Source organism: Chiloscyllium plagiosum, chromosome 28 (assembly GCF_004010195.1).
Source record: "Chiloscyllium plagiosum isolate BGI_BamShark_2017 chromosome 28, ASM401019v2, whole genome shotgun sequence".
In the NCBI taxonomy this organism is placed as follows: domain Eukaryota; kingdom Metazoa; phylum Chordata; class Chondrichthyes; order Orectolobiformes; family Hemiscylliidae; genus Chiloscyllium; species Chiloscyllium plagiosum.
In genome coordinates this window covers 29,850,289-29,874,068 of record NC_057737.1, presented here as the reverse complement: position 1 = coordinate 29,874,068, position 23,780 = coordinate 29,850,289, and the positions used below count along the sequence as shown (strand labels likewise).

Sequence of the window (23,780 nt, the reverse complement as noted above, 5' to 3'; positions counted from 1 at the left end):
TGTCTGCCTCCCAGTAACAGAAATGGAGGGAACAGGCTCCTCCAGGATGGTGGAAAAGATTCCAGACTCCCATTACTAATCTCTTCCTCAAAAATCCAGCCCTGTGTGTTCGCAGAAGTGTACACCAGTGTTTGTGTGTTTGTACACTAGTCTTTGCACCAATATTTATTAGAAACTGTTTAAAATCTATCTTAAGATTAAAGATGTGACTTCTCAGTGGTACCGCTGGGTAAACAGAACTGACAAAGCATCAAACATTTAATTTTCAATCCAAAATGATGTTCCTGCACTTCAAGCCGCATCAAAACCTTGACAGACAAAAGGAAAGAGGCAGGAAACATTGGAAACAAGCAGACATTAATCAATTGGTACCAAAAAGCAAGCGCATCCTTCAAAATGTGACCAGTTGACATTAGTCCTGAAATGCCAGAGTATTTCCTGGAACTGTAGCAGGGCATGGGCTTGTCAGTTTCTCCTGGACCTGTACAAATTTTCCTTCATTTCTAGAAAAAACACGGTGGGCTATCAGATGCCTGCAGTTTACTATACTGATGTCTAATTTCCATGACATGGAAACACTCTCCATTTCTCTTCTTCAAACACATTGAATCATACTTGCTTTATAGTTCACGGCACCCTCTCTCAAAGTTACTTATCTCCTCACTCCATGGTTACAATGAGATTTTACTCACTGCTACTCCAAATTCAGGGAGGTCATTTCTTTCTGCTTCCCCCATTTGACTCCTACCTGGTGCTGCATTCGAGGGACTACGCTCTGCTGAACACTGTGGCCAGTCACAATATTATTAATACACTAGATGCTCCAAAGAATACAGAAGTGCTTGATCCTAGTGTGATGTGATAGCAAGACATGTAGCAAGTTAGGGTAAGGACCCAAGTTGAGCAATCAGGAACCAGGGAAATCAAGACAGCACATTGGTAACCTCACCAGAGTGCAGATAATTTGAATTTACACTAATGCAGGCAAGTGAATGTCAAGTTTGAAATGCTGGCTTTCTACTGAATATGTTTGATGTAAGCATTTGCATATCTGATTATTTGCATTTTTCCATCATTGTATCTTTTTAAATATATCTGCATTTTTGATTGGGATCTGGAATGGGAAAAGGATAGTTTTAAAATGCAAAGATTATTGTACCTTTTAAAAGGAAGTTACTGAAACTCATCATAAGTGGGATTTATATTGTTGCTTTGAGAATACTGGTTACACACCATCTGACATGACCAGGGGTAGGGTGGGTGGGTGGGAAGAGGGCGGTTGTATATACAAAGTGAAATTCGGCTGGCAACAAGTAGCTGATTGGCTTTTTTTTGAGTTAGAACCAGATGACAAGCTCCGAAGAAGGGTTACTGGACTCAAAAGATAAAGTCTGCTTTGTCTGCACAGATGCTGCCAGACCTGCTGAATTACTCCAGTAAATTCTGATCTCCAGCATCCACAATTCTTTGTTTTACATCCGAATGACTTGCTTTGACTGGGGTATATACAAAGCACAGTTGTCCCTGTAGACAGCGGAGGACTGCACTGAGCATTTTCTGTGATTGCTGACAAGCGACCATGTACAGACTATGAGGGATAGGTGGCCACAATGTATCCACTCATGGTTTCTCCTTTTTCAAAACATAAAGTGGCTATAGGCAGCTGGTCTTAGGAAAGTTCTGCAGCAGCATCTTTGAATACATAAGAATCAATTTTATAGATTCATGCTTCCAGTGTCAGTGGACCTTTCGGGATTCCCTATTCATTACAATTAACGACATTATCATGTAGTCCTGCCAACTCTGATAGCATGTATTCTGACCTCTAACTGCCCCACCTAATCAGAAAGTCTTTTGCCTGTTACCAAAACAAAGCATTCAAGGAGAATGAGAAAAGGGAATTGCTTTAAATACTTCACTGATTTTTATTTTCTCTTTCATAGGTATTTACAGCATCATCCAGAGAGATTCAAATTTAACTCCTGGAGATTCCCAGAAATTTCTGTAAGATTGGTAACTTTAATCGGAAGGTCTGCACTGAGCGTCCGGGCCTATATTTCCAAAACTTCCTCCAGGTCAATGAAGCTCTGTATTGTGATCACAGTTCATAAAAATCTACTTCATACAATGTTATCAACCCATATGCCAACAAATTAATTAGGGTCTCCAACATATCCTGGTGTACTTTGTAGATAGCTTGCTAGTACTGTTGCATTCTCCATTTCTCTGTTCAGCCCTTGTTAAATTCGACAGGTTCCTGGCGTCCCTGTGTGTTTTACATATTACTTTCCACTCTTGCTGCATTATATTGATTCTCAGCTGACAGCTTCCATAGATTACACACCATCCCAGCTGGATTCTGCTTGTTCTTTGCCAGCCCACCCTCTAAGCACAGATTCCAGGCAACCCACAATGTTCTGCTCATTCTTATGCTCTTATTCCTGTCAAGTCCACACTCTATCCAGCACACTCCTTGCAGAATATGTTGCATCACATAGACTGTGTACTACTCCACTATATATCCCATCCAGCCAATGCCTAATCCCTGGTGAGCCCGCATGTAAATTTACACATTCCTGGACAGTCCATGCTATATCACTCTGAATTGTGGTCATTCATGCTAAAATGCTTCCATGGCAGATTCTGTATTCCATACATTCCTTGCCAATTTACAGAGCGTTACACAGATTCCTGGTAAGTTCATTATCAAACAACTGAAGTCGGCACTCCCTACAATGAATACTTCCATCATGTTTTGTTAACCCAACTTTATTACAATTATACAGCTTTTTCCCTGTCTGGTTGAAGGTCACAGGACTGTCACAGTGTCGAAGGTGGCCAATTGTGTCTGCGCTGTCAAGAAGAGGCCGCCAGCATTCTCAAAGATCCATCCCACTCTGGCAATGTTTTTCTACAACCTCTACCATCAGGGAGAAGGTACAGAAGCCTGAACACGCACACCAGCCGATTTCGTAGCAGTTTCTACCCTACTGTTGTTAGAATACTGAATCGACTCACAAGCCCTTAACATTCGCCTGTACCTGTGTTTTTGTTTTTGCCGCTGTTTACGTATTATTTACTTATCTATGCTACTTAACTCTGTGATCTGCCTGTATTGCTTGCAAGACAAAGCTTTTCACTGTGCCTCGGTATACCTGACAATAAATTCAATTCAATTCAATATTGAAATCCATTTACTCATATTCATTTTTGAGATCTGTTGTTACAAACAGCCTAATGAACAGAAACATAAACATTACCTCTGCCCAGCTTTGGCAGCAAAGGTAGTGAACCATTGCTTCACTATATTGAAGCAAACTTCTACAGTAAAACCAAAATCCTTCTGATCTTCACTCATATGGGTTAGAAACTTTTGATTTCAGAACATTTTTAATTACCCTGCACTTTTACATGGAGGGCTCCCCCTGTAAGTATTTAAGTCAGTGTCTGCCACTCCAGATAAATCTTATATTCTTAAATCCCTCTGGTGGAACTAGTGACTAAGGCTTGGGCATGCCCCCATGGGTACTGGGTAACCATTGTATCTCACCTAAATGGTCATTCATGTGTAAGCTATGAGACTGAGTGCCAGCAAACTAATTAGCAGTGAGGGTCATCACGATGGAGCCGAATGGTTTTATTCAATGACAGCATTTTCCTGCAGGAATAATAAATGGTAATTAGGAATGGGAATTCAGACTGAATTTTCCTTGCAGTATGGGTTGTCAGTGGTGTTTCTACTGTTAAGGCAGCAACAATCAGAAAATTTAGCTCAAACTGAGAACCAAACAGCTGGTCTGTATACTTTACTGTTACACTTTTATTCATTGAGCTATTTGGAGTTATGATAAAATATCAGTTTCGATCCCACGTTGACCCAGGATAGCATATTACAAAATTCATCCTCAGAAAAGTAGGATTAGCTCAGGCTTCAAGAGTCATCCACAGTGCTCTATGCAATTAGCTTCAACTTCAGATCAAAGTTTTACCAGCAACACAGTGAACATGCAGTTAAGTGACTCATTAATTCCTTGGCTACCTTGCAATTCAGGAATGAGCTCTTCAGGTTTCTCATAACGCAATGAGAAATGAAAAATGAATAACAACTTTGCCTGAAAATAACTTCATGTGCAGGTGTCACTTCAGCAGTGCAGGGTCTGCACAGAACCACCAGCTGCTGATGGACAGATCTCCAGCAGCATTATACTCAATTGGACTTAATGACTTACATGGTTCAAGTCCTCAATGAAGCACCTAAATGACGTAATTTTTACGTACTTCGGTGCTTGCAATGTAGGCATGGTATATTGGTTTGTAATTTTAACATAATTTTAATTCACCATTATCCTTCCTTTGATGCACTGTCCACCATTACCCTATTATCTGTTGAATTTATTACCACATGGCGCTACATGACGACATGTGATCATTACATGTCTCCACATTTTTAACATGACTATGTCTGAATTTCTCAGTGCAAGTCATACTGCAATTCAACATTTGGGCTGTCAAACTGTTCCTTGAATAAAGTACCACTATTGTTATGAGAACTGAAACATTCAGGGAACATCAAAGTTCATGCATTCAAACCTGTGTAATCCTTGGAACCAGAACAATTCTTAAAATAGTTGTAAATAAGTTCTCGAGCACTAAGAATGCCAGAAATTACTTCTGAATGGGCAAAATGGAAAAGTTAAGTCCATTTTAAACAGAGCTCTCTCAAAGGTAGGTTCATCAGTAAGTCACCTTATTATGGGAGAAAAGATAACTTGTTGTCCATAATCCAAAAGCTTTTCATTCAAAATTAAGTGAATAATGGCATTCAGACAAAGTTTAACACAGCTTATTTTCTCAAATATAATGATAGAACAGGAAAAGTCAAGAGGTTTTAATGTAAAAACACACAGCATGATAACAGAAAAGAATGCCGCTATATAATTGGACACTCTTATTAGGCAAACACATGCTGGCCATCAGTGTGTTCACTAGGGAAACAAATAAAGCATACAAGGTGGGGATAATCTCAGTATATCTAGGCCTACAGCCGTACACAGTTGAAAATCAATTCAGCACCTAATCCCCAAACTCATTTAGATAGCTGCAGAAAATGCAATTATTATTAAATGAACAGAATTTCACAATCCCCAAACATTTCCGATCCAAATTAATTGCAAGCAATGTGATAAGTATAAGCAATTTTCACCTTGCTTGGTTTCAAATGATAATTATGATTATTTTTGCAAACACTATCCCAAGTTATAATCCCCAACCTCATTGATTTACTTATGTTTAAAGTGACTTTTATTTTATTTCTTTGTCATTGACAGTGGCATAGGTAAAATAAGCCAAGCCAGATGGAACCTCACCATTAGTGAATCTCGTGTGTTGTGTGGATCAGCTCATTAATGCTGCTACATTCCCACCACAGATCAGCTGACAGTGAACCTACCACAAACCATTTCTCTATTGACACTACCACATAACAAACTATCAATTCTGAAAATTGTGTTTTCTATCACTGAACTTGCACAATAATCCAAGCCCAAATGCTGGCAATGTGCTATAATTTCATTAAATCAGCCATTAGAATCCTTTCTCTCAAAACACAATAAGAACAAAAAAAAAACAAAATCCACTTATGGTTTCCATATATGACTATCTTCCTTATAAGTGGAGATTTGTAAGTACAGTAATCTTTTAAAAAGAAAGGTTGACATAACTATCAACATAGATTGTCTGATTCTGAGAGGAAAAAATAATCTTACCTTCTCATCTGGGTCACTTTCACTGTCACACTGAAACAAAAGGGGAAAAAAAGATATTAGGAAAAAAATGAAGAACTGTTGACACAAGTTTAAGAGTTCACAAACATTGTGTTTTTCTTTCTTTTACACTTCAATTGGAATAATGAAACTTGACAGAAGAGGAGTCAAATTGGACACAAAACATTAATTCTGTTTCTCTCTCCATAAATGCAGCCAGGTCTTCAGCACTTTCTGGTTTTAATACAGATTTCGAGGATCTGCAGTATTTTGTTTTTGTAACTCTGGTTAGTTGCAGACATACCAATGTTAATGAACACTAACCAGAAATGATTTAAGAATAACACACTTCCAAAGTGCCAACCGAGCACAATGCAAAGCCACCCACAAGCTAATGAATATTAGCAACATGAGTGAGCAAGGGGGACCAGCTTTCATTACTCCATTCTTGCCCTGATGTGCAGAGTTTAGGTGTGAATCACTTGAAAGTTAAGCATATTCTCTGACACATTACACACAAAAATTAAAAATATACACAATCAGGCACACATAATTGATAAGATTAAGGAAACATAACAAACCCAGTAGATATATTTTGAACGCAATCATGAAATCTTTCCCAGCGAAGAAATGCCACACATTAACTGCTCCTTTTTGACTTCAACATGCAAAGTTACTGGCCATAAATAGCAACTCACATCAATTCTGGCAACAATTGCTCCAAATTCATGAAATAAACTGAGAAACTCCATTAAAACCGGAATCAAATAGAATGGACTGACTTCACAATACTGACTATTGTAGCTAGTTCACTACAATATACAATCCAAAGGGCAGTGGGGGAATGGTGACCACAGGAAAGCTGAGAGGACAAAGGAAAACTCTGCCCCCACTTAGTCTTAACAACACATGGGAGAAATTCTCTGTGTTAATATTATTCAGGTGGATTAACATTAATAGGTTTTACTGAACATTACAACATACAAAAACAGCTACAAGAAGACATCTCTCTGGAAACTTGTAGACTCAGATTTTGGTTCAATGTGATCTGACATCACTATGTCATCCATCACTCTTTATACACATAAACAGCAGCTATTGTCAGAGTAAAAGTTTAGTTAACTCGTTACTCTAAATTTTCCACAGCTTATATTGTTGCTAGTTAATAGAGTCAGAGATATACAGCACAGAAACAGACCCCTTGGTCCAACTCATCCATGCTGACCAGATATTCTAAATTAATATAGCCCCATTTGCCAGCACTTGGCTCATACCCTTCTAAACCCTTCTTATCCATATACCCATCTAGATGCCTTTTAAATGTTGTAATTAACCAGCCTCCATCACTTCATCTGGCAGTTCATTCCATACACTCACCACCCTCTGTGTGAAAAAGTTGCCTGTTAGGTCGTTTTAATATCTTTCCCCTCTCAACCTAAAACTTATGTCATCCAGTTCTGGACTCTTCCACCCGAGGGAAAAGGCCTTGTCTACTTACCCTATCCATACCCCTCATGATTTTATAAACCTACAGGAGGTCACCTCAGCTTCTGACGCTCTGGAAAAACAGCCCCAGACTATTCAGCCTCTCCCTATAACTCCAACCCTAGCAACATCTTGTTAATCTTTTCTGAACCTTTCTACGTTTCACAACATCCTTCCTATAGGAGAAAGGTCAAAATTACCCCCAGAATTCCAAAAGTGGCCTCACCAATGTCTGTGCAGCCACGACCACCCAACTTCTATACTCAATGCACTGACCAATAAAGGCAAGCATAGCAAATGCCTTCTCCATTATCCTATCTACCTGCGACTTCACTTTCAAGGAGTTATGAACTTGCACTCCAAGGTCTCTTTATTCAGCAACACTCCCTAGGACCTTACCATTAAGTGTATAAGTCTTGCTGTTATTTGCTTTTCCAAAATACAGCACCTCACAATAATCTAAATTAAACTCCATCTACCACTCCTCAACCCAGTTGGCCCATCAAGATCCCATTGTAGTCTGAGGTAACCTTCTTCGCTCTCCACTACATCTCCATATGCAAAATGTACTAACCATAACTCCTACGTTCACATTCAAAATATTTATAAAAATGATGTAAAGCACTGGACCCAGCAGAGGTCCTTGTGGAACACCACTGGACATAGGCCTCTAGTCTGAAAAACAACCTTCCACCACCATCCTCTGCCTTCTACCTTAGAGCCAATTCTGTATCTAAATGGCTCGTTCTCCCTATATTCCACATGATCTAATCTTGCTAATCAAACTACCATGTGAAACCTTGTTGAAAGCCTGACTGAAGTCCAGATAGATTTTGTCCACTATCCTGCCCTCATCAATCCTCTTCGTTAGTTATTCAAAGAATTCTTCCTTCTAGTTTAAATATATACTGGCTCACAGAAAAACACGATTTCAAAACTCAACAATGTGCCACTTCAGTGACCAGTTTGGTTTATGCCATTTCATAAATATTAAGTGTGTGCAAGGTGAATAGGATTGTTTGCAATCTGAAACAATTACCATCAACTGAAAATAATGTAATGTTGGAATTTTGCTTATTATACACAGATCTGATAGTGAAGCTCCAACTCATTTCAAAAAAACAGTCTGATATAGAACTGTGTGAGGATTCCACAAGTGACTAAAATTATCTGAGTTTAAACAAAAAATGTAGTGCCAAAGACCTTGCTTAAAGAAAATGCCACAACCTTGATTTGAAAAAATATGGAAACAAAACAATGCCATATCTTAGCTTTGCAATTACAATGCTGAATTAGATTAACTATGGCTGAGTTACAGGAGATGTGGCCAAGGCATCACAAAACCTTTGTGATGCATTGGCTTAGTCTATCTGACAGAAATGAGTGGTGTGGAAAGGTTAGTTGTGCATATAAAGTGAGAATTTAGATTCAGCTCAGCTTGTGCACTGTGGCCTGGGCGTGGAATGATTAGCTGCTGTAATAAATTAACATTTTCAAGTAAACATTACAGATGTAAATTATTGGAGCAAATGAAGGATCTTTCCCCACCAGCAGCAAGATCTGTGTATAGGGAAGGCCAGTCGCACATTTATGAGGCAAGTCCAATTGACTTTTTAATTAAGTTGTTTATTGAGTTAATGGAGATATATACAGCGCAAGATACATTATAGATTGCTGGTCATAACAAAGACTGCATTCCTAAAGACATCACATAGCAATGTAATCAAGAGTCACATTATTCTTGCAGAAATGACACAAGATATTATGACATGCTAATGTCAATCTACTCAGTTGGAAAGTATAAGCGTGTTTAAAGGACTGTACAATAGGTCTTCCTACTCTTATGAAGAAAATCAAAGTCTAAAGCAGATTGGAAAGGCAAGCAAATACATAATTCAACAATCTCTTTTACATTACTTGTATCTGTACACGATTATTTCAGGACATAATGGCTTTCCACAGGCAGGTAATTCACAGTATCTAATTATCTATGGTTAAACCTTATTTTACTAGTGTGGTACAGGTACTGTGCAAAATATATTATTGTATGGTGTATAATAGTGGTCAGTCAAGAAAACTCAAACAACATTTGACAGAAGAACCTAATCTCTGGAGGGTATAGTTGGAAACTTCCAAGTTTTCTTTGCTCTACCTGACCCTTCCTTTTTTAATAGTATTAAGCCTAACACACACATACCACTGTTCACTTCCTGCAAAGAGTCTTATTTGACCCAAAACGCTTCCTCTGTGTCTCTTTACAAATGCTGTCTGAATGACTGAGTTTTTCCAGCATCCACTTTTATTTCAGATTTTCAGTATTCGCAGTAATTTGCTTCCATTTTAAGGTCAAATCAAATATGCCTTCCACAACAGAAAACTTAACACAAACAAAAGTATCAACCCTGAATTTGTTAAATGGATAATGTTAACTTTTTTCAAAAATAAAAAGCATATTTAAAGAAAACAGCTATTATGCTTTTAATTTTGTACGATAATTGATAGGTAAAAACAAAATACTGTGAACACTGGAAATTTGAAACAAACGCAGAAACTCAGCAGGTAGGTAGCATCTTTTGGAATCAGTAATAGAGTTGAGTGTGGCATGAACCTTCTAAGTTCTAGGAACAGGAAGTGACTTCACCACAGGAAATGACATCACCAACCCAAAGAAACCCAAACAGAAAAATTGAAAGCAGGAATTTTCAGCATTGCTTCACCTGAGGCCCACTGAAGATGTTATCTAGTAGGGTAACGAAACGTCTGGAAATGAACCTTCCAGTTCAGAGAGCAAACCTACATCCAAAACCTCATACTGAGCTACAAATCTTCTCAAAACTCTCTAATCTCATTTTCTGCTTGGGGACACTGCAGCATCAGGACTCAATATCTAGTTCAATAATTTTAAAGCCAAAGTTCCTTCGCCACATGGGCTGCCAAGACAAACAACTTACTGTCAGCCACTAACGGTCCCCATTAGCAGCTATTGATTCTCCCAGGCTGAAAATTACCCATTCCGTAGTCTGCCCAGAAAACAACAAATGCTGGAGATCACAGCGGGTCAGACATCATCCACGAAAGATAGCTAATGTTTCGATCTAGATAGCTCTTCATCAGAGCTGCCCTGATGAAGAGTCATCTAGACTCAAAACTCTAGCTTGCTTTATTTCCATGAATACTGCCTAATCCACTGTGATATCCAGCATTTGTTGTTTTCAGTACAGATTCTCACATCTGTAATAATTTGCTTCTACACTTTTCTGCCCCTTTTTCTCTCTCTGGGGGCTCCATCTCCACCTACCAGTTACTCTGTCCCCTCCAGCAACACCCCTCCCCGCCCCCTATCCCCAACCACCAACCCCACCCTACATTTAGCATATATACCAATCTTTTCCGAGCTACAATCACTTCTGAAGAACAGTTACTGGATCCTAAATGTTAACTGCACTTTCTCTCCGAGGGGATGTTGCCAGCCCTGAGTTTTGCTAGCAATTTTTGTTTTTGTTTCGGTACATGGTCATTACGTGAGCAGGCTGTAAAACAGACATATGCTTCCCTTGCAGCCAGCAGAAGATTGACAGACTGCAAGTTGGCCACCATGATCACACTCGGCTCCTGACAAAGAGCTTCTGCTGCTTTGGAGACTGTGTCAGCTCAGAGCTACCAGCTCAACTACTGGCACACAAGTTCCCTGCTGACCTGCAGCCAGCTCACCAGGAACATGCCATCAAATTTACAATTCTGTCCCCTCAAGAGCTCAATGCACCATTGCTTGGCAGAGATAGATGGTCTCCAGCAGTACATAAATTATGTAAAGGCAATAAAATGAATTGTGCAAAACATTTCAAACAATTGCAAGTCTGGGATCCAAGTGCAGTTTGTAGACAGGAACTGAAGGAGATAATGTTTTATTAAATGTTCATACGATCCTAAGTGATACAACATTTTTCTCTTATCGATCTCTGCTTTGGTATGCAAATCTATATGTATACTCCTTTCCAGTAGGTTTCTTCTTGCTGCAGATATTGTTTCCTCCAATCTAAGAAATACTTATGCTTTCAGGACAGTACAACATTTGTGAATGAACTCTGTGGAGAAAGTTACTGCACACATGCCCTTGCCAATTGTTATCCTGCCAGGGATTTGCATCAGTAATCTGTCAACATACCACTCTTTAGTAAGCACAAATAATAATTACTAATGCAATATACACGCATTGCCAAAGCGCTGCCATATTTAAGAGTTTTGTGAGCATGTTCAAAGGTCTGCCTGTATGTTTGAAAAATAAAGAAATGTACAGAAGAGTCAGTTTCCAAATGACAATGTTCAGAAATTTGATGATGAGTTCCCTTCATTACTATGGCAACTGTATAGGATTTGAAGCGCTGGTTAGCTCAGTTGGGTGGATTTGTGATGCCAAAAGCATTGGCCCAGTTCCTGCACTGGCTGAGGTTAACATGAAGGATTCTCCTTTGCAACTTCTCCCATTTCGTGAGATGTGGTGATACTCAGGTTAAACCACCAACAGTTGTCTCTCTCTAAAGAGTCAGCAGCCCTTTGGTCTGATAAAGTTATGGTGACATTGCCTCATACTACGAATTCAAGTGCTACAAAAAATGCCCTAACTGCCGCCCCAATCCACATTGATAGTTTCCTATCCTATTCTAGTTCTGTAAAGCTCTGAAGTTTTCACTCCCAATAACTCTTAAGTCTTTGCCTTTGCAAAGCAGCAGACTCCTGCATAAAATAATAAGAATGTATTTCTCACCATTTTCTGTCAAAATGTGACAATCTAATTGTTTATCTACTATTCCACTGGAGGGCTGTGACTTGAGGTTCAAAAGCTGGAATGGCAAAGAGATTAGCAGAAGTGATTCCAATGAAAATCATCACATTTTTCAGCCCGGCCAATTCAGAGCTGATGAAAAAACGTTTTCTGTTCCTCCTCCTTTATCTGCTCCAGATATCCCCCAGGAATGAAGTTGGTAAGGAAGAGGGACTTAATGAGACAGTCCCAGAGGATAGTGGCAAAGTTTTTTGATGCTCTTACTTGCTTCCTTGTTGTCATTTTAATCAATCATGCTTATCTAATTGTGTTGCATGTGACCTAACAATGCTAGAATAACATGGAGGAAGTGCCACAGATGCTGAATAAGAGAAGATAATTATGAATTGTAAATTGTTAGAGGAGCTGAATGACAGGTTTTGCACAGCTTATTCTCAATTTGTTTTTGTTTAAAAAAAGGAATGATATGCACCTTTTATACAATTTATTTTGTCAGTATCACTCCCCGCACAGACACAACAAATGGCAACATATCTTCCCAAATGCAGTTTAGAAAATAATGCTGATTGAAGCGTCTCATTCCCACAATTTCATGGAGAGTGCATTTTTATTCTTCAAAGCAAACACTTTTTTTTTTAAACTGGGAAATCTCTTCAACAGTGTTGTGATCCATTTAAAAATGGGCCATTCTTGTCCCTTTGTGCCAAATTGCTTTGATTGCCTCCATGCAAGCACACAGAAATGACTTCCCTGCCTTGTGAAGCCGGTGGAGTATGTTAATACAATCGGGCATACTGCTCGATGCAAAAGTGCCATACCTCATTACTTTAAGATAAAAGAAGATCATTGACGACGGGAAGCAGAATTGACTTTTTGCGGTCTTGACTTGATGATGATTTAATCAACTGCACTCTTTCAGTTCCTATACACCAAGCTGTCGTTCCGCAAGTTCCCGTAAATGAGGCCCTCTCGAAATAAACGCGAATGTAGAATTGCAGTCACACCTTCACGAAGAGGTGATATGCAAACCCAAGAGAGAAAACTGTAACTCGCATTCCACTTGAAATTTGAAGGATTGCAAATGATGGGTCAGGCCAGAAAGTTCGAATCCATTTCAACTGAGCCAATTGAGCTCATTTGGTAAAGGCAAGCTCAATAAACCAGCTCTGTTTGATGATGAATACTCTCAGTGATGGGCAAAAACGCATTTCAATCAAGAGAGGAGGAAAGAGAGTGGAGATGGGCATGAGGACAATAACAACACCAAGTTTCAAGGGACCAGCAAGTATGCGTAAGATTAATTGTCAAATAAATGCTTATTGATCAACTTTTTGGTATTACTACAAAGACACTTTACAGTTAATGTTATTAGCAGGGTTGAATTTTTGAAGAAAAAGGAATTCACATCAACTTTTGTGAATATATGTGAAATGGCTTATTTGAAACAGCTCATTGAAAGTTCACTGTGGACACTGGAGATTTTTTAAAACAAGGTTTCCGAGAAATCACATGACTGGTGTGAGCTGCTTGCTTTGCTGTGACTGTTTGAACAGTGGGTGGCTTCGAGAAGTTCTTATTTTATGTGTCCAGTTAGAAGAAAGCTAGTTGATAAGAAGCAGAGTTGAAGGATAACTTGTAATGGAAGGCTGTCCAGACAATATTTCCTTTTCTGAAAAAAAACTTCTACTTCATTAAACTGATCTGTTCCTTTGAAAGAGTGATCGAAAGAACATCACAAAGTTGTACTTCCTGAGCAAATTGCATCTGCAAGACCTCAATAAAGACCATGCAGGATTAGTGACCTGACTTCACATGACAGAATATCAAAACAATTGACTCCAGAACTCTTTATCATCTTGTCTTCAAAAATAACCCATTGACTAAATGTTTATTTCAGAAAGCCAGATTCTACAAAGAATGTTTATTTTCTATTCCTGAGTGTATGTATTTGCTTGTGTATTTTGGGGATATTTGGAAGAATAAGTGTTTACATTCCTATGTTACAAATTGCGCACATTGACCAAACATTACATCTTTATTGAATAATGCTGAACAAAGAGACCTTGAAGTGCAGGTTCACAGTTCCCTGAAAGTGGAGTCCCAGGTAGGCAGCATAGTGAAGGTGGCATTTAGTATGCTTGCCTTTATTGGTCAGCGTATTGGGTTAAGGAGTTGGGAGGTCAAGTTGCAGCTGTACAGGACATTGGTTAGGCCACTTTGGGAATACTACATTCAATTCTGGTTCCTTGCTTTAAGAAGGATGTTGCAAAATTAGAAAGGGTTCAGAAAACATTTACAAGGATGTTGCCAGGGTTGGAGAGTTTGAGCTATAGGGAGAGGCTGAATAGGCTGGAGCTGTTTTCCCTGGAACATTGGAGGCTGAAGGGTGACCTTATAGAGGTTTATAAAATCATAAGGGACAAAGATAGGGTAAATAGATAATGTCTTTTCCCTGGGGTGGGGGAGTCCAAAACTAGAGGGCATAGGTTTAAGGTGAGAGGGGAAGATTTAAAAGGGACCAAAAGGATCAATATTTTCACGCAGAGGGTGGTGCGTGTGTGGAATAAACTGCCAGAGGAAATGGTGGAGGCTACTACAGTTACAGCATTTAAAAGGCATCTGAGTGGGTTGATGAATAGCAGGGGCTGAGAGTGATATGGGCCAAATGCTGGCAAATTGGTGTAGATCAATTTAGGATATCTGGTCAGTATGGACAAGCTACACCAAAGGGTCTGTTTCTGTGCTGTACAGCCTTCTGACTCCAAGTTTTGTTTCGATAATAAATCCAAAATAGTGTGATGAACGAGACCAAAGCCCCTCAAAATATATTAACAAGATAGCCAAGACTCTGACTTTTTTTTATCTTAAAGGCAAGTGCCAGGTTTTGCATTCTGGATGCAATTTGTGTGGTCAAACTACCAGATTTAAAGGAAAACACACTTGATTCATATGGTAAAGTTAAAATACAACAAAAGAAAGAAAAAATTGGAATGATTAACTCTATTGGAAAACTTAACAGAATAATAGATAATTTAACTACTAAACAGTAATTGTTCCAATATAGAAACACACCCTTTAAAAAGGCAAAATCAATGAAATAAATTGTCTCACATGCAGTTTTAGCAGGGGGAGTATAACTCCAGCTTTTAGCTGTAACTAAGTGACAGGAATAAGAACTTCCTCATCTAGCTTCAAGACCCCAGCAACTGCTGAAAGCTAAAACTAAACATCTTAGTTCTGTGGGAGCTCCACCCTACCCATTCAGGATGCTTCTATTGTTCCAACTTTAGTTAAAATCCCTCACAAACTGTTTACTCTAGTGGCTCTGAGTAGACTGCTTTCCACCTCTCGACCTTCATGAAAAGGGCCCAGGTCAAAATATACCTCTTAAAGCCACAGTGTTGTCATAATAGCGCTTTTTTCAGAAACTTAGTTGATAAAACCTGTTGTTTAAAACCTGATATAGATCAGGTATTTTATCAGTCATCTTGTTATGTGGAAAAAGTATTTTAATGCTGTGAGTCATAAAACTATGGGAATACACCAATAGTGAACTCCTCCAGCCTCTGTCATAATATCATGACTTGAAATTCCCTTTTGCTACAGAGATTGTGTATGATAGTCAATGGCGTTTAGAAGAATGAGAGAGGTATGTAATTGCAACCTATAAAATTCTAACAGGACTAGACAGAATAAATGCTAGAGGGATGTCCCTGATGACTGAAGTGTCCAGAAGCACATTCACTGTCACATAAATCAGTTGAGAACAAAACACTGAATGTTTTCAAAAACAAGTTAGGTATCGTTTTTAGGGCTAAAGGAATCAAAGAATATGGGGTGAAATGTACGAAGTTGGATAATCAGCCACTATCATATTGAATGGCACAACAGGCCGACTCCTGTTTCTGTTTCATTTCCGATTTTTCAAGCAGGAGTAGGAAGCAAATAGGAAAAGAAATGATGTGGATTTGCAATATGATAAGAGGATTTGAGTTCAGATGTAGGGGTGCTTTACCACAGTTACACAGAGCATTGATAAACTGGGCCTGGGATATCATATGAAGGTTTGGTCTCCTTACCTAAGTAAGGATGTACTTGTCATAGAGGGAGGACAGTGAAGGTTCACTAGACTGATACTGAACATGTCTGGACTGCGGCCCCTGTGTGGGGAGTCAAGAAACAGGGGTCACAGTCTCAGGATGTGGGACTGAGTTGAGGGAACATTTCTTCATTGAGGATGGTCAACCCATGGAATTTGCTACCACTGAAGGCTATGAAGATCGGGTCATTGATAATATTTGAGAAACAGATTGATAGATGCGTACATAATAAACGCAGCAAAGGATGTGGACAGAAATTGGGTGCATAGTTTTGGGATAATGGATCATCCATAACTATACTGAGCAGGGAGTGGGCTTGAAGAGTCAAATAGCCTATCCCGTTCCTTATTTAAATGTTTCCTGTACAGTACAGTCCTCAAGAATGTATGTAGCTTCCAGCTTGCCTGACTAATTGCAAGACTAACAGATTTTTAAAAAAAAATTACATTTATGTAGGACTCAACAATAGTAACTTGAAGCAGAATCCTAATTCAAATGAGATGAGCTTCATAGAGTCATACAGCACGGAAACAGAACCTTGGTCCAAACAGTCCATGCTGAATATAATCCCAAACTAGTCCTACTTGCCTGCTCCTGACCCATATCCCTCCAAACATTTCTTATTCAGGTATCTATCCAAAAGTCTTTTAAACATGCTAAATGTACCTGCCTTTCAAAATACATTTATTACAATACTTAATAATTAGCCAGCTAATTTAATACCGGGCACTAAAAAAATCATGTGTAGCTTATATTGGCTGAGAGTTTGGAGAAGAAATAATGGCAAGGTCAAAGGTGGGGCTCTCCATTATGAATGAGTGAGATGGTTAGCACCTTCCAGTGATAGCAAAGTTGCAGGTTGCTGTATAAGTTGCTCAACTCCTACACAACAGTTACTTCCTCAATATCTTGCTAATGTTGTCAGTAATTTCCAAATCAACATGTTTTGTAATGTTGATTGCTCCACACCCCCGGAGCAGGTGGGTTTTGAACCCGGGTTTCCTGGCTCAGAGGTAGGGAAACTATCACTGTGTCATAAGAACCCTTAAGCTCCACCTTCTATGCTCTTCACAAAGGAATGGACAAGTTTCTCAGTAGGCCGTAGATACTGCCAATTAACGGGGATCAATTAATGCTTATTAAATACTGAGTTGATTTCCTATTTTCACCTCATAAATATTCAGATTCCAAAATAGCTGACTTCACCAAACAAGCTTGAGAAAGCTTGATGCGGAAACCATAATGGGCACTTGACGAATTCAGCCTGCTCTGAACAAACTTCATGTTGGAATCCAGGTACCAGCACTCACGGCATGCTTCATGGCCCTGACAACATACATTGCACGTCCACAAACATTGGCAATCAACATGTGCCAGCTTCAAAGCACCCTCATATCTCCAATCCACCTGCAGGACACCTTGCAGGTGGGTGTTGGATTGAAAAGGAGGCCTGTTAGCTCAGTTATCTGGATGGCTGGTGTGTCAGCCACATCAATACTAACAGCCGAGATTCAAACTCTGTTCTGGTTGAGTCCGTCTCGGGCATGCCTCTGGCCATAGATTCAAAAAGGAATCGGAGCACATATTGCTGTAGCTCAGTGAATAACCACCATGGAAACCTAAGCTGAGGAAGGAGGTTGAAGCAGCCAGACTATCGGTGAAGTATGTTTTGGGACCTGAGCCATCCGAATGGAACAAGTACTCAGATAGAAACATATTCCAGTGACCAGAATAGAAGGCACGCTGTGGAACCCTCAGTGCAGCTTGACCAGCGGACTCCAGGAAAATAATCCGCTCAGAACTCCGAATGCAACAACAAGACCCATTTAATTTGCTGCACCAGACTTTTAGAAAGACAGACTAGGTAAGAAGCATGGCCTCTTCACAGATTCACGAACAGTGAATGCTGCAGATTGCCTTGCTGAGAGTGCAGGACAGCATGAAGGATGGATGCCATTGCCTCGGTCTAAACTGACAGCGCCAGCTTGATGTGTTACTGTCAAGGGTCTGATAAAAACCCAGCGTCCTGATGGTTTTCTGATGTGAACAGTCGCAGCACAAAATGGCTTTGGTCTCCCACTGCCTTTGCTTCCATCTGCTGCTGAGGCACAGTGCAGCCGGCTGCCTGCCTGTCACAGCGTGGATGCAAATTAGCTGGGGAGGAGGCGCTCAGTTGTGCTAATTACATTTTAATCATTAGAAATGTGTTGGCAAATCAACCCTTGATTGCCATCTCCAAGTCTGTCTTCTCCAGCTGAGTGAAGGACCTGGCTGCATTAGCTGGGGCCTGCTGGGCATCTCTTCCTGCTCAAGATGGATACGGTGATTGCTGTTCCCAGCCGGCCCACCACTGAGGCTGTTCTGGCACATTATTAAAAAGCCACAAGCCTCCTTTCAAATCATCACTGCGTGAGCTCGATTCATTCTCGTGTCTCTATATTTAGAGCATCTCAGTAGTTTAACCCATCTGCAGCTTGTCAAAAACCAGACTGTTAATGTCACACTGTTAAGGGCAATGGTCATGTTTAGTCTTCTGGTACTGCAGCACACTTTCCACAAGCTTCTGAAGCCATGAATCATTTCCAAAGGTAAATTTACAGTTTGTAATATATTAAAGCCATTAGTATTGAGATCCCACTTTCACAGACCTTAACCCTTTGTCCTCAATTGAGATTTAGTGGTGTTGAAAACAATTGCCAAGCATATATATTTACCTAACATTAGCCCCAAAGAAAATCTTTCATTTGTAAGATGTACAACTGAAGCTTGAAAATGTTTGCACTCCTCTTATTAGATGTGAAAACAAATCAATATTTGAATATTAAAACACACCTGGAAGCCTCTGTATTTGTGAAGGTGATAACAGTCTATAGCCTGAATTCATCCCACAGACCAGGATGGCTTTACTGTTGATGCTTGGATGGCCTTGCATTAATTAGTCTTAACCAGGGCATCAGTAGAGATACTATATTCATCCTTTGTGTGCGTAGATTAGAAAAGGACACAAATAATCCACTTTTTCAACCATAATCAGGAATCCTGATGAAGGGCTTTTGCTCGGAACATTGATTTTCCTGCTCCTCGGATGCTGCCTGACCTGCTGTGCTTTTCCAGCACCACACTATCAACAAAGTAAAGACTTGGCTGTTGCACCACTCCTTCTCTTTGTCTTAAGATCAGCCAAATGCACAGAATAATAAAGGCAAACCAGATTAGCATTGTGGATGCATCTACACTAAATAAACTGAAGAATTTCATAAAGGCAGCTAATCACCATCTCCTCAAGGGCAAATAGGACAGGCAATAAATGCTGGCCCAGCTAGTAATATTCACATCACCTGAGTGAAATTTTTAAAATCCTGTGATTTTTTTACCCTTACATAATCCAACACCTTCAGGAAATATTGTGTGGTCAAATATTTCAATGGATTCTGGTACCAGGAATACTGACCACTGAAAATGATTTTCTTCAGTTTAGCAACAACCTGCAAGCTTTGTAACCAATACTGAATTGACCACTCATGAGGCGGATTTCAAAATCATCTGGGATGGACGTGGCCAATTTTATGAGATATTAAGTTGATCAGTATCTAAACAAAATAATTTGCAGCATGGCACTCCATCTGGGGAAAACTGACACCAGACTGAATTGGTTTGCTTGAGTTGCTTACTCACTAACTAAATATTTAACAGCATTTAGAACATAAAACATAAAATATTACAGCACAGTATAGGCCCTTCAGCCCTCCATGTTGTGCCACCCTGTGGAACCAATCTGAAACCCACCTAACCTACACTATTCCATTCTTGTCCATATGACTATCCAATCACCATTTAGATGCCTATAAGGTTAGCGAGTCTACAACTATTGTAGGCAGTGTGTTCCACATCCCTACTACTCTCTGAGTAAAGAAACTACCTCTGACATTGTCCTATACCGATCACCCCTCAATTTAAAGCTCTGCCCCGTCGTGCTATCCATCACCATCCTTCGGAAAAAGGATGGTGTCCACCTGATCTAACCCTCTGATTATCTTATATGTCCCAATTAAGCCACCTCTCAAACTCCTTCTCTCTAGCAAAAATAAGGCCTTCCCTCCATACCAGGTAACATCCTAGTAAATCTCCTTTGAACCCTTTCCAAAGCTTCCATATCCTTCCTATAATGCAGTGACCAGAACTGCATGCAATACTCCAAGAGCTTTGTACAGCTGCAGCACGACCTAGAGTCGTAGAGATGTATAGCAAGGAAACAGACTCTTTGGTCCAACTCGTCCATTCCGACCAGATATTGATAATGAACTTGCGCAGGCCTATAATCCAAACAGTCCTCCTGCCTGGAAAAAATGAGCTATCTTGAAAATTGGAAGAGAAGGAAAGTGAGAGAAACTTTGATGGTTATTCAATGCTTGCTACCTTCAACAGTGATCATTTTTCTCAGTATAGCCAAATCATTTTGCTGTTCTTCTGTTTCCTTACCTGACCTTATAGAGGTTTAGTAAATTATGAGGGGTATAGATAAAGTGAAGAGCAAGGGACTTCTCCCTACGATGAGCGAGTTCAAAACTATTTTTGAAGGTGAGAGGAGAAATTTTTGAAAAGGCCATGAGGGGCGACATTTTTTACATGGAGAGTGGTTCATCTGTGGAATGAAGTACCAGAAGAATTGAATTGAATTGAGTTCAATTTATTATCACGTGTACCGAGGCACAGTGAAAAGCTTTGTCTTGCGAGCAATACAGGCAGATCACATGGTTAAGAAGCATAGATAGTAAATAATAGGTGAACAGTGGCAAAAACAAAAACGTGGTGGATGTGGGTACAGTTACAATATTTAAAAGACATACATGATCGGAAAGGTTTGAGGGATATGGGCCAAATGCAGGCAAGTGGGACTAGTTTAGTTTGGGAACATGGTTGGCATGAATTAATTGGACTGAAGGGTCTGATTCCATGCTGTATGACAATGATTCCAAAGGGAAATGGGCCAAATGCTGCCAAATGGGACTGCATCAGTTTAGGATAACATAGATGAGTTGGATCGAAGGGTCTGTTTCTGTGCTGTATAACTCTATAGCATAACAGTGTAAAGGAACTCAAACCTTGGACGAGCAAAACTATTTCCAACAGCCGTGTAGTATTTTCCAGTATTGGCTGTCCTTTTGACTTTTGCAGGTGAGATTAGTAAATTCTGCAACAATCATGTGCACAGGGGAGCAGGCTGCCACTGGCAGAACATTACGCACAGGGTAAGAACTTAATCCTCTTTGTCAGAATTGGACCAGAGCCAGGCCAAGTAGTGAAAGGGCCAAGCTTCAGAATGCTGATCTCATGCAAGGTACATGGAAGACCACAGAAAAAAATTGTGTGTGTCAAGTCAGAGACACAAATGAATAATATTATGTGACCTAGCTTTAAATTTACTTCCTGTTTCCCAATGGTTTCTTATTCCCCTGATTATCACAGCACGTATTTACTTCTCCAAACCACCTCACTTGTCACAAAATATTGTTTGATGAGAAAATGACAGGTTCATGGTGAAGGTCAGAACATTTTTCTCATGATGATAATGGGTGTGTTTTGTTTTCATGATAAGAAAAAGAACTTTGTGATTGTGAATTTCCATAACCACCGAGGGAGTTGCACCAGAGAGAAAGTTTGAATGGGTTTGCATCAAGCCTGGTGTAGTATGCATCAATTGTACATGAGTAGTTTCCTACATTCTCCACCTGCATGAATAGTCAAAATAATTTGCTTTATACAATTATCATCTTATTAGAAAGGGCACCTTCAAAAAAGCAGACATCCACTTTGAAGGATGTGTGAGGAACGTATGAGTAGCATCTCATTTCAACTATTTATTTCTGCATCACAGCAGTAAACTAGGGCTCAAAGGATGCAATAGCTACTCATAGAAGATTTGAATTTCACTCATGAATTAATTTAAACACTTTGCAAATTGCATTTAAGGAATTACATTAACATGAAGTTAAATATGGGTTGACCATTTATCTGCTGGCTTTTATTACACCAGTGTAAATCTCTTTCTTTTAATAAATCTAGTTTGTAGTTTTAGCCAGGATGATACTACCTAATATATCTTGCCACACCTATTAAGTGTAGTCAAGAATCATATAAGATGTGGAACCCAAAGTTGCAAGGCCTACCTGATGAAGATAATTGATTTGCAAATCTGTTTCTCTTTCCACAAGTGTTGCAAAACTTGTTGATCATTTCCAGTATTTTCAGTTTTTATTTCAGATAGCCAGCATCCACAATGCTTTGATTGCATATAAACTAGGTTTCATTAGCCTTTATTGTTGTTTTTCATGAAAGGTTGATAAATTTTAAGGTTTTTGTAATTCTTAGGCACAGTGGATTTGCTGATAGAAAATGCAGATTGTCAATAATATGAATAAAGAGTTTTTGGAGCGGGCCCAGATTGCAATAATCAAATTAGCTAGCTTCAACTGTACAAACAAACACAAAACAATGTGTGCTCAATATGAAACATCACATGGCTGCAGTTATATCATAGGTACTAGTTTCAGACTGAAGGGACTGGGGATCCAAGTAAAATTAGCCAATTCTACAATCCCCTCTGGTGAAAAGAAATGGAATACTGCAATTATGATATGAAATAGTGAAGTGTAAAAGTACCTTCTTCAGGTTGACACAACCTACTTATCTCCAGTGTGGCTGGTCTAGCACTTGAGTTGCAGGACATTTTTTACATCAAGAAGACAAAACTATTTAACAGCAATGCAAATATGTGCTCTAACCATACAGTCATAGAGTCCCTACAGTGTGGAAGCAGGCCATTTGGCCCATCAAGTCTATACCACCCCTCCTAAGAGCATACCCTTTCCTTGCATTTCCCAAGGCTAATTACCTAGCCTGTACATCCCTCGACGCTTTGGACAATTTAACACAGCCAATCCACCTTAGCCACACATCCTTGGACTGCTAAAGGAAACTGGGGTATTTGGAGGAAACCCTCACAGACACGGTGAGAATGTGCAATCTCTCCATAGACAATCACCTGAGGCTGAATCGAACCTGGGTCCCTGACGATGTGAGGCAGTAGTGCTAACCACTGAGCCACCGTGCCACCCCTAACGAGAATATAAAATTCTGTAACACTTTGTATTCATGGCAATTTTTGACTGGGAACCAATTCTAACACTGGTTTTTAATTCATCGCAACATGCTTTCTGTTTGACTTCCAGTATCTCACACACATTGGGTGAAATTTGATCCACTTGGTATTGCGACCGAAGTCTTTACATTCAGCTTCCTCATTCACAGGTCTTTACGCGGGATCATTTACACAGTAAGATTACGCCAATTATGTCAGTTGCTGCTGTCTGGACTACAGCTGCAGTATTTTGGGTGAAGTCGTTATATCGTCAGCCTGCCACAGCTTTACAAGCTCCTGCTCTCCACAGAGTGCGGTGGGAAATTGGGACTGCTCCAAAATGACTTGTGCTTTTATTTGCAGAAATCTGTTTTCTCCATAGACTGTGAAGAGTCTGGAGCAAACTCCAAATGAGAAAGTGAACAGCTGCCAGCACAGTCCAGTAGCACAGGCAACAAAGCGCCTGCCTACCTCTCAAGCAGATGGTTGCAGGCTTTAATTCTCAGCTGCTG

General features: G+C 39.7%; 1 protein-coding gene across 11 annotated transcripts in view; it reads right to left on the bottom strand.

The window, feature by feature from the left end:
• Positions 1-23,780, bottom strand: part of auts2a (activator of transcription and developmental regulator AUTS2 a) — a 1,206,729-nt gene that overhangs the window by 378,897 nt on the left and 804,052 nt on the right. For all 11 annotated transcript variants that reach the window (XM_043718603.1, XM_043718594.1, XM_043718601.1 and 8 more), the window contains one exon: positions 5,766-5,795. In XM_043718603.1, coding sequence (XP_043574538.1) covers positions 5,766-5,795 — 30 coding nt within the window. The remainder of the gene's footprint in view (positions 1-5,765; positions 5,796-23,780) is intronic.